The 12,512-nt window shown below is 34.8% G+C and overlaps 1 protein-coding gene across 1 annotated transcript in view; it reads left to right on the top strand.

The window, feature by feature from the left end:
• trdn (triadin) overlaps positions 1 to 12,512 on the top strand; it is a 123,292-nt gene that overhangs the window by 12,988 nt on the left and 97,792 nt on the right. The window contains exons 3-5 of the mRNA XM_069185507.1: positions 1,330 to 1,371; positions 6,693 to 6,746; positions 8,704 to 8,850. Coding sequence (XP_069041608.1) covers positions 1,330 to 1,371; positions 6,693 to 6,746; positions 8,704 to 8,850 — 243 coding nt within the window. The remainder of the gene's footprint in view (positions 1 to 1,329; positions 1,372 to 6,692; positions 6,747 to 8,703; positions 8,851 to 12,512) is intronic.

The following is a 12,512-nucleotide window of genomic DNA, read 5'->3' as shown; positions in this document are numbered from 1 at the left end:
ACCCTTTTTAGGTTTTACTCAGATGTTGAGTAGTATTTCATGTCTGGATTTTTTGGATGTTTGGATTTTGAATGTTGTACCAGCACAATAAAACCTGGAAAGCATCAGGTGTAACTGTATCATAAAACTGAACAGATATTTTATGGATTATATGCATTAAACAGAATATTAAAGTGCCTTGCAAGACTTCCCTCCTTCCAGGAATGACTCATTTTGCTGCATTACAAATGATCTTTACATTGCGTTTAATGTCACTAAATGTCCAAGTCAAGGTTTTGACTTACTGTATAAATGATCTGCAGTGAGGGTTAAAAAGTGCTGTTCACCCAAGGGCCCTTACCAATGTGAATGAGTTTGCACATGTTTACAAAGACGAGTGGGCGGAAATGATGCTATTCTGTTGTGCGAAGGTCATAGAGAGCCCAAGCTGTAAGGGGCTCCTGCCAAGTATTGATTTTGGGAGTGAATATTTACACAATAAACATAGTTTAGTTTTTTTATTCTTCTGTACAGTTTCTTTTGACATTTAACTTTAATCACCAGATGATTAATTCAGACATTCAAATGACTAAACATTTAATGTAATTTGTAAACACTATTTGTAATTGAACAAACTGGGGCATCATTGGAATGGGGTTAATACTTTTACAAGGCACTGTACATTATATACATAAATATTACATACAGTGTTCAATATATTTAAATACATATATTGATTCATTCCTATGTGTATTTAAATGCTTTAAATATGGAGCTTGTTGTATTCAAACTACTTAATGTCACTGAGACAGTGTAATGATCATACTGTTTTAAATGAACTGATCATGCTGAAATCACAGAATGTTTTTATTTGAAGAACATTCAGGAGCAAATAGAAATTCTATTGATTATTCAACTGTGTAGTTTTAACTTATCTTTCTCTATTTTAATTTTGGTGTTCTGAACCAAGCTTTTTGAGCTTGTTCTAGTTCAATTTTTAAGCTAACCAAAGAAACGTTTCATTTTTCAAAATCAGCCTAAACAAATTTTGAACCCTTGGTGAGACATGATAATACACAAGGATACTTCCCAGAAATTTGTTGATTGATGGAAATGTAATTTTTATCACTATTACTGAACCTCAAATAGGAAAGTATTTTCCTGCACCATGAGATCTGTTAAAATTTGATGAGACAATTTTGTTTGTCTGGGAGTTGAGAACAGAATTCACATTAATATTCTTTCAGTAAACGTTCATACTACGGGATACGCATTCTTTCATTGCTAATATCTTTCCCTCCTTTTTCACCATTCATTCCATGTTTCATCCTGTTGCCATCCAATTAAAAGCCTCCAATACACAATACTGTGATGACCCCTGTTTACCACCTGGTAAAGACTTTCTGCCTGCAGTGTAGTGCTGATTTATGTGTGCCTGCACATAGGTGTTATGTGTAATTTCTGCATGAAAGCACATGCAACCTAAATACCTGTACAATGTGTTTGCATTTCCGTGATTTTGTTAAAATAATTTCCATACTGCTACGAGCTCTAACAGAATCAATGTATGTTGAACAATGACATTTCATCCATGTCATGAATAATTAAGGTTTTGCATGTACAGTATTATTTCACTTTCAAAATGCTGAATTTCTAAAAATTTCAAAATGCAAAGCCTTTCAAGTCTAAAAATACAGTTTCCTTTATCTATTTATGTAGTCAGTACTTTATCTTAAAATGGAGAAGTATTGTATTAGTTCAGGTGGGTAGCTGCGTCAGCATGCGTAGGCTGCAAAGGAACAAGTAATAGGTTTATTCCATGCTGAAAAAAAGAAGAAAGAGAACACAACGTTTCGGCCGTGGAACCTTCTTCAGGTCTTTTTTTCAGCATGGAATAAACCTATTACTTGTTCCTTTGAAGTATTGTATACTGTGGAAGTATCAGATCTAGCTCATCAGCTCATTAAACACACATTTTTGAGCAATTACTGTGCTGAGATATCAGCCATCTAAGTTACTGTTGCACATCTGATATTTCAAATGTAAACCGACAGGTGAAGATTCGAGGGGAGAAGCTGTGAGCACTCCGCCCCTTCCTCTATCATTCAATTTTCTCTTTCCCATTTAAACCCTAACCCTGTTAACACATATGTGTAAAATTGTGAATTCCCTCCTCCTCCTCCTCCTCTTTCTTTCTTGTTGCCTTTGCACCCCAGTTCCCTCTGGGGGGTCAGTGAAGCTCGCTGCCCTGGCCTCATGATGGCAGTGCCACCTTGACCCTTCCTGGGGGGGTTCTCTCAGCGTGAGGCCAGAGGGGGACCCCCCTACTGATTCTCCTCCTCTCGGTCCCCTGAGGGCTCGGCTCCCAGTCGTGAGGCAGTGTCTCTCAAGTGACTCTCTCATTTGGGCATTAAAGACAAATTATTATTATTAAGCAATTATTAAAAAGTTTAAACTTTATATTAACTAGCAGAAATGTAATATCAAAGGTACAGTATTTGTAGGATTTACTGGTCTCACTTTTAATGACACAATTAATTAAATGCCCTTTCAAGTTAAGCCTGGCTTACTCTTGCTGGAGACTGGTGCGTGCCTTTGGGTATGACATGACATGAAGAGCCAGAGCCTACAGATTAATGTCAACAATTCAATTTCAGGGAACTTGCTCCTCTGTTTGGATTTACTGTATTATAATACATAATCTGAAAAATGTCATCAGTGCCAAGTACTGTTTATTCACTTGAAATAATCAGACTTTACATAAACTTCCAAGTTGGTATTTAACTTTAAAGTTTCTTTAGTATGATAAAATAAAACAACTTGGGCTATATTTTTAGGCCAGCATTTTTTTTATAATTTCAGTTTCTCTTGCATCAGCTTTGCACAATTTATAACTGCAGTTATAAATATTTCACAATATTCTGTGAAATGACTTTAATGAAATTAAGTAACTTTTATGTTATTCTTACAGAATAGTTAAAAATAGAATTTCTGAATATTTTGGAGAATTATGATTCTGTGCTTTTATGCATGTCTGTGAATCAATAGCGTATTGTATTGTTAAAAGAGATATTTTGATATAATAATCATGTACATTATATTAAAAACATTGAAAATACAATCATGATTATGATTTCTGAATGAAAGGCCTTCAATTTGGAAAAAAACAGAAAACTTCAAATGTATCTTTTATTTAAAATATGAAATGTATGCTAAAGTTAATCATTCATACTAATTAATTTAGAATATCAATAAGAAGTTATGCAAATATAGATAAAATCATTTAATCATCATTAAAGTCTAAGTTCCAGTTATCATATTTCTATAAACATACAGTACATGACACAATTCAATTATAACTAATTTTATCTTGTTCCCATAGTTACACTTTAATACGTGGATATCATTACAAACACCCTAGATGTGACAATTTTAGGAATTTAATTTATAAAAAACTAATTAATTTTAAAGTGTCTATTTAATCTCTTTTGTGTATTGTTTTCTCACTACTGTCATAACAAAAATAATTATTTGTATTAAACAAAATATTAAAGTATGTTTTATGTAATTATTAATAAAATTGCTTTATTAAAAATGCTAAATGAACCACTTTTGTAATACAAGTGAAATACAGTAACAAAGTAATTTAAACAGTTTGCAGTTTGCAGTACAACAGTTGGCTAATAAAGTCAACACAATGAATGTCTCCTGTATAGGATCATATGTTCCTTTGCAGACATTTATGTTTCACAACAATCATAATTCATTCATTTCTCACCTGTGACTTAATAACATTTCATGGTCATTCAGAATACAAAATATATTGTTTTACCTACTACAGTATACTGTATCTCCTATAGATTTAATTGTTTTCATTTCTCTGCACTTATGCCTTAAGTGGCTGAGATTACATTACCTCCTAAACAAGGTTACTGTATGTACTGTATACAAGCCACCATCTTAGCATCCAGGGGGTTTCTTAGCAACAGTACCAGTGTGTATGGCATTTTTTAAGGAACATGAAACACGTTTCTCTTCTTTGTGAACTGATAACTCATACTTGGCCCTTTCCACCACCATACTGCATGTTCAGTACAAGAGAAAGCATGTCTGTATATCTGAAGAAAGAGGGGAGAACATCTCAAATAGTTGTAAAGACTGTGTATTGGAATCAATGAATTATGTTTTTATATATAGGTTTTAATACCTCCCAGTATATATTACTATTTACCTCAAACCCTTTGAACTGCATGAAGAACTTGTTGAGGATAGTACCAAAGTATTCAGAACACCTTTTTCATTTAGGCAAAGGTTTCATGTTAATACAATGGAAAGAGATTTAAAGAATGTTTTAGGATTCTGAATGACCATTCAGACCATTACATACAAAATTGTCTCAGCCATCCTGGGAAATGAAGAGACTGAAATCAAAATTTGACTATGAAAAAATCAACATTGAACGTCTCCATCTATAGAACAAATTCTCGATTTGTTTTTTTAAGTATGTCATACTATTAACATGACTGTATATGTAATGAAAATGTTGCAGTACATATACAGTATCTGCATAAGGAAAGAACTGCTTTTATTCCACAGTTCACAGTATGTTAGAGTACACCTTGATTGCCAGAAATAGGACAATGAATACTAATTGTTAAAATGTATTATCCTAGATTTTAAAGTAAAGAGAGTTTTTCTTAACAGTTGATCAATTGGTTGAAGCCATTTTCAGTGTCAAGTTTCTGTGAAATCCTTTGAGGCATACTGCATTCTCATTAACATAACTGCCATGTAAATGATGATTTGTAAACCAGAGTCTTAAAAACCTCTGCCCTTAAAATCAAAATGATTCTTTTTCCCCATTTCTCTTCTTGGATGACCTGTTCTCATATTATATTTCATGGATACTGATTACCTGAGTTGGCTTTTTATGTCTAGAATAAGAAGCACTCCAATGTATTTTGTATGTTGTCCATGAATGTTCTGCCTGCATCCGCATGTCATGTTTTGAATTTGTATGAACTTAAATTATAATTCCATTTCCTTTAACCCTAATCTTTATACCTTCATCCATTTTCCACCTTTGGCATTTTACATGTCTCTGTGGCATGACTTTCCATGAGGTATTGTACAGATAAGAAACTATAGTACTCTAGACTCTAATGCAACATGCTTGACACTGCTGTTAAAGAATACAGTATGTTTTGAACTTTAGTCAAATGCCATTGAATTTTATTTGGAATGCACTTTGCTTGATGGGTCAATAGGAGCATGGGTCATTTTTCAAATAAATGTCCTGGTGTTATGTAAATTGAATCCTGTGCATTTCTTTGGCAGTCTTATTTGATCTCATTTTATTTTTGATAAACTTGCTTCACCAGGAATTGGTGGTGAACACCCACTATTGTTTTGGGTTTTTAAAGTAACAAAATATGTGGTGTGACTTAAAAAAACAATAAATATTGATCTGATATATGCTTATATGGACATATTAGCATATAAAACGGAACAAGATGGAGAATTAAGAGATAGGATCTTTATAGTCATTAAAAATATCCTTACAACGCAAATCTGGTATAAGGGTTAAATAGACAGATATACTGTATAGGAACAAGTAATAGGTTTATTCCATGCTGAAAAGAGAAGATAGAAAACACAACATTTAGGAAGTGGAGCCTTCTTCAGGTGTGAGAAAACGTGTAGCTTTTGTTCTCCTGCTACATTACCTTTGCTTATGGCCCTGTCTTTCTCACACCTGAAGAAGGCACCACGGCCAAAACTGTAACGAAGCGTTCTTTCCGGCCCCTATGCAGACAACGCGATTCGAGGTAGAGTGGGGAAAACACGGGGGGAAAAGTCATGCAGGATACGGGAATGAAGGCAGGGGGGCATGTCCATGGAGTGCTGGTGGTCGGGGGAGTTGTGGCCGAGGCAAACGATCCAGGGATGAGACTAACGGGAAATCCAAAAACAAGGCAAAAGTCCAAAGCCAGGCGATCCATCCGAGACAGACGATTTAAAAACGGGAACCGGGTTAGAACCGGCAGGGGGCAGGGGGCACAGGAACGGGAACGGGAACAAGAAACAGAAACTAAAAGCATAATGGAGCCAGGCGCATCCAGGTCCCAGGCTCACATGATGCGGAAACCAATACAGAGCCCGGATAAGCGTCAGCGTCTGGCTTTTAAGGGGGAACTGAAAAGGGGCTGGAACAGGGAGCAGGTGCGGGAAATGAACAACAAACAAGGAAGGGCTGGAGCGCCCTTAAGGAGGAGGGCGCTCCAGGAGGAGGAGGGGTTTGCGATCATGACAGAAACGTTGTGTTTTCTTTCTTCTCTTTTCAGCATGGAATAAACCTATTACTTGTTCCTTTGCAGCCTATGCATGCTGACGCAGCTACCCACCTGAACTACTACAGATATACTGTATATATATGTTATAATTTTTCATATACAGAAATTTGGACTTGCTTGTCTTTTGCACTAGAGCTTTTAGGTAGTGTGGTTTAAATGTTTAGAATTGCACTTTTATATAGTTGTAGTGGCTTTTAATGCAGTTTCTGACAATTTGTCATTTTCTGACTTGATTAAATACAACTTATTTGCCTTAAAGTACACTAACGCCATTTTTTTACAGTTTTGCATGTTATCATGACTAAGGGTCCAAAAACAACCCCTTCCCAATTCTTACCTTCCATATCTTTACTCTAACAGGATCACATCATCATGGTTTCAGCAAAACATTGCAGGGAGCAGAGAGCCCTAGAGGCAAGGATTCGTATAGAGCATTTACTTGTGCAGTGATGGTGATTCCATAACAGTGCTTAAGATAGTCTGGATGCATAATCAACTAATACTATATCTTTATTTTATAAGATTGCAAAGGGCTAGAAGTATTGTAATTCATTAACACGGTGCTGTTTTGCTTGACTATGCTTTGTAAAGTGAATTTTCTTAACAAGACTAAACAGCATTTTAAAATATTTTTTGCATCTTTCTAAAAACAACTCTAATTTACAATACATAAATAGACATATACATTGTATATAATACACATATATATAGTACAGGTATTTACAGACTTACAGTATAACCCAAATCCTGTGCTCTTGTTAGTCCTTATAATCTTTGACATCATTTTATCCTGGCTTCAGTCCTGAGTTTCACTCTGCTTTCAGGTATATCCCTTAGCTTATCCATCACCAACATAGTCTGGAAATTAGTGGATAAGTTTCAAAACAAAAATAATACTGTTCTGTTCTTAAATAACAGTATCTTCAGGAAGATGTTTTAAGGGTGAAGAATTTTGAATAAGTATAAACATGTTTATACAAACTACTTTTCTGAAAGTAGACAGAATAAGGAAGTTTTAATATCAAGTCCCCTTGACGTGAATTCATATGTTATGAGATTATCTTAACAGAGGAATAACGAAAAACTGCAGACAGCGAATTAAAGCATGAGTAGACAATGCTGAAGAAGATGCTAAGGACTGAAAAGACAAGAATGAACAGTGATGCTGCCACATTGTGAAAGCTGTTTGACTGATGGCCTTATTCACCAAGCTAATTCCCAAATGTTTTTAAGAAAAAAAACGTCAAGTGAAAATTAAGATAAACACTTAGTCATCTTTTAAGAACTCTTAAAATGATCATTTGGAAAGATGGGTCACAGTTAAAATGAACAACTTAATTGACATGCTAAATTCACACAACAAATGAATGAATGAATAAAAAAAAGTTTTACACTTTTTAGAATCAAGAGACTTTCTTTAAGGAAGAATTCCATTGTACCAGTACATGTACTGGTTACATATGGCAATAAAGTTCAAGTTCAAGTTTCTAGTTCAAATGCAAACTTAGAATGGACATCAAATGTTTTCTTTACATGGGTCAAAAACTCAGAGTATCAGCAGCTCAAATTTTAACAAGGCAATGTCTTCCTCTGCATTGTTCTTTGAATCAAAACACTAATTTTGAGGTTTGGAAATATTTAAGTATATGTACAGTATCTTATAATTGTGTCAGAATGGTGAATGTGAAAACTATTGACACATGTATAAATGACAATTCTGCATGTATTTTGAAATGGCATGCTGCTTTGCTAATGAGGTGGAACTGTACATACTGTGTGCAGTATGTTGCTGATGCTACTTGTCTGCAAAGCACTGCAGCCAGAAAGGTGGTAAAACTATTTCATAAATTGTGTTGTTCTCTGTGTTTACATTTCCTGTTTTAGATCAGTTATCACTAAAACTACTTCAGTCATTTTGTGATTGTCCAAATACATCATGATCATGTGTTTTTTCACTTTGCTTTTAGAATGTAACAGGTAAAGGTACACACATTGTACCACATACTGTACACCCTATGCCTTAATACACATACTGTGGAACCATAGTTTTGCCACGATTCAGTTTTATCATTCCATTAAATAAATACAATTTACTATATACCTGATGCTTAAAAGGTATGCAGCTGATGCATAATGCAATGCATTTCATTTTTCACAGTGACATTCATTTAAATCGAGATACCTGTGTACTAAATCCAAGCTGTTAATTGGTTCTTTGTCGCAATATGCAAGAAGCTACTTGTGTGTTTTTGTTAAGGGTACAAATAATGACTAGTAATTGGATGTTATCATACTGATTTTTAAGGAAGCATATTTCTTCCAATAAAATGCTCATTCACATTGTGCTACTTTCTTTCAACTATGCGCTCAGGAGGCATACATGAGTTCAGCTCCGATCCCATGAAAGTCATAGACGAAGTGGTGGAAGAGTCCACTGACTGGATTCACGGGGTTGTGTCCATGCTTTCTGACATGATTTCACCAGACGATGATGATGATGATGATGATGATGAAAAAGGTATCCATTTTTAAAAAAGCATTCCACTCTTAATAGCTGTTTTTAACCATTCCTTAAAAAAACAACACACTTATAAAGTAGTGCTTAAGTGGCGTTCTAACACAACCCACTTAAAAAAAAAAATTCAATGTTGAAATAGTCATTCCAAATTTGTCATAGCATTGTAATAAAGTGCTCATTCAGTATTTGATTTGTCACGTACAGTACATAATATGAACAGGAAACATTGTAAGACAAGTATTTGTATTAAAAAAATAAATCTGTCCATAGTAACAACATTTTTATAAATATATGTTCAAAACATTTGTCTTTTTATTTATTTTAAAATAAAAGTATTTCAAAAATACTGAATTTACACTTGCATTTTTACAAAAATCAAATTCCAGAGCCAATATTTTCAGCTTCCAAGATCCTATTTCCAGAACCAAAATGTTAAGATACAAAGATAAATGATAGGATTGTAACATGAGTTAAATTAAGTTTAACACTACATACTGTATTAGAACCTGGGAGGTCAAACATTAACTTCAGACATGCAACATTAAAATGTAGTTTTGACATCCCATTTCCTCTGCTATTGCCAGGTGATGTGCACGAAAATACGAGTGCTGCTGTACCTTAAATGTGCACTAGATAAGCCCATGAATGAGGTTAACAACTCCAGAGACATGTCTCTGAGAGGCAAAGAGGCAAAGATGAAAAAAGAAGAAAGTTTTCTGACCAAACTTCAGCCAATGGCTCCATTTAACAAGTACATTATTTAGAGCTTTACTTTACTAACTGAATGGGTGGTATCTTCTGCCTTATATGGCATGCAAAGTTATTCTTTACTGTGAAGAATAAGGATCCTAAAAAAACCTTGAAAACCTTGTTTTGTCCATTTCTAAAAAGCAACAACATTACTATTGGGTGGCATCACATTTTGTTTTCAAGAATGATCCTACTTTACATTCTAGTGCTGAGGAGTGGACTGCTCTCGTATCCGCCCTTATCTTTGTGTACGTTGTCATTTTTTATAAAAACTGTCATCATAGTGCACGTTTTACTGTCATTATAATGTGCATCAAAAGAATCCTATCACTTGCAGTATATTTGCAGCTATTATAAGGAAAAGGAAAATATTTTTATTAGTAGACACACTGACATTTTATTGAACAGATATATAATCAACAGGGCTCCCTGCCCTAAAAGTAACAGGGTTGTAGTGTTTGTGGCTGTTGGTGGAAACAAAACAAGTTGCACATCCATGATGTATGCTTTGCAGCAGGTTGCAAACACAGTGCTGTCTGGTGGGATATGTCCCACTCCTCTGTTCACTGATCTCCAAGTTCTAGGTCTTCCCAGCTCAACCAGTAAATATTCAGTGGAGTTCAAGTGAGTAGGATATCCACATTAGAACAATCACTTTCTCATCTTGCAAGAAAGTCATCACACAAGTAGCAAAAGGACGTACAGTATGTGTGTCTTGTGCAATGTTGTAACTTCTCACAGGGAGGCTGTGCAGGCGAGGTCCTGGTCCTTCATCAAATAATGTAGTGCCATGTAGTCAGGCTGCCAACAATCGCTATGAGCAGAGATCTGTAGCAACTATGCAATCCTGCACAGAGCATCACGTGGGAACCTTCCATTGACAGCCCTGTTATACACAACAACAATCAGTGTGTTATTGTGCACATCTGCACCACATTCTCTGACATTCATCACTGCTCTCCAGACAAAATCTTAAATTATCATTGTAAAGAACACCTGGTACTTGATGCTGCTGAGATGACCACCCTGTTCTTGTGTGTTGATGAACAACAAGGTACTTGGGCCTCTGTGTCTTCACCTGGCCTGGAAACGATGACTGATTATTTACCTCCTCACACTTAAACTGTTGGTGTGCAACAGTGTGTTGCTCCTGCAGTTAATAATGCAGTGGAACTGAAAATGTGAAAAGTATCACAGAGATGAACCCCAAAGGACCAACAAAGACTGATGATAGCCGATCAGTTGCGACAAGGTGCTATAATTTTAAACTCCCAGGCCACAACCTACAATATCATTGACTGATTGTAATACACCATAATATTGACAGATAGCTATAATATATTACTTTACCTGGTCATAATTGTCTTTCTCAAGTGGTCAATTATGAATGAGCAATTCAAAATGACATCAAAACATTTCATCAATATCCAAAATCGGTATACTGTATTTTTCTTAATACACACATCCAACACATAACATTGTTTCTTTTGTTCCTCAGTGTAAGTGTTTTTGCTTCTTGCATTTTTATAATAAGTTTGTGTGTAACACTTCATTATACTGTAAACAGGTAGAATAGCCTTTAATGCAAAATACCTAAGAGAAACACAAACCCACAGTTTACAGCTGAACAGAACTTTAAAAATGATGATTTTCATGCTCATTTAAAGTTACAGACAACTGACAGAGTGTTTTGGCGACTAAGATATTTTGCCTATTTTGATTATTTGTTCATAAGATTTTAGCAGAAATCATTTTGAAAAGTATGATGCAAGGGAACTCTTTCCCTGTCAAAACTGCGGCAAGTATCACCCATTTTTCACACTGACTGATTCAAAAACCATTCAGCTGGGGTGAGTAAATAATCTCTAGCAGTGTAACTACAGATGACTCATCAGCCTGAATTGACTGTATATACAGAGAAAGTACATTCCATGAGGGATATAATAATGCTTTTTTTCCAGGCTTTGAGACTCATTCCACTTTGTCGGAATATCGTGCTCTGTATGCTTTGGTTAATTAGCTAAAGAATTCACAATTTTCTTAGAAAAACATTTTTATAATCAATCTACAGCAGTATTGGGAGCACACCAGGTTAAGGTGGTAAGGGAGCTGGGAGGGAAAACATAATCAGATCCATATCTATATGGTTTCTATACACCTTATTTTCAGTTCTAGTTTGTTAACATACTAGTGTTTACTTTCCCACTGGCCGATTTCATCATCTTTGAAATAAATTCCCTTTGCATCCAGCCCACAGTATAGGAATATGTCTCACCAATGATTAGTATTTGCAGTGTTCACAAAATACCATGGAAAACATATATTACTAAAATGACTGTTTTAAGAGTTTCTATTACACATAGAGGAATAATTTTTAATCAGACATTTACAGTAATTCTCTCTCCTTGCAATACAAAAACTAAAATGATGAGACAGATTTACTGAACCCAGTGCCTGCAAGTGCATAAACATAAGACTAACATGCTTTTGGAAATATTAATGTTTGCACAATGATTATTTTGTTTGCATGTTTGCAAAACAGGTGGCATGTACTTCAAACTAAAATACATGTATCTTTCTTTCAACAAATACAGCACATTTGTTAATGATTAGCTGATGCACAGAATCTGAATATAACTTTCCTAGAGAACCTTCTAGTAAGTAAGATGACATTAATTTCCTATACTGTATTTCAAGAGTAATGATCCTCATGAATAAGCTCATATTAAATTTTACTATTATAGTAGCTACAGTATAAGTTGAATCTGATAGATATTGCATTTAATTACAGGATTCAGGATATTAAATGAATCCAGAGGAAAATAAACTGCTTTTATCTAGGGACAAGTCTTTTTTTCTCTGTTCTGTTTCACATATATAATTTATTATGTGTTTATAAATATTTCAGAACA

Source organism: Lepisosteus oculatus, chromosome 2 (genome assembly GCF_040954835.1).
Source record: "Lepisosteus oculatus isolate fLepOcu1 chromosome 2, fLepOcu1.hap2, whole genome shotgun sequence".
In the NCBI taxonomy this organism is placed as follows: Eukaryota; Metazoa; Chordata; class Actinopteri; order Semionotiformes; family Lepisosteidae; genus Lepisosteus; species Lepisosteus oculatus.
This window is presented reverse-complemented; position numbering and strand designations above follow the sequence as displayed.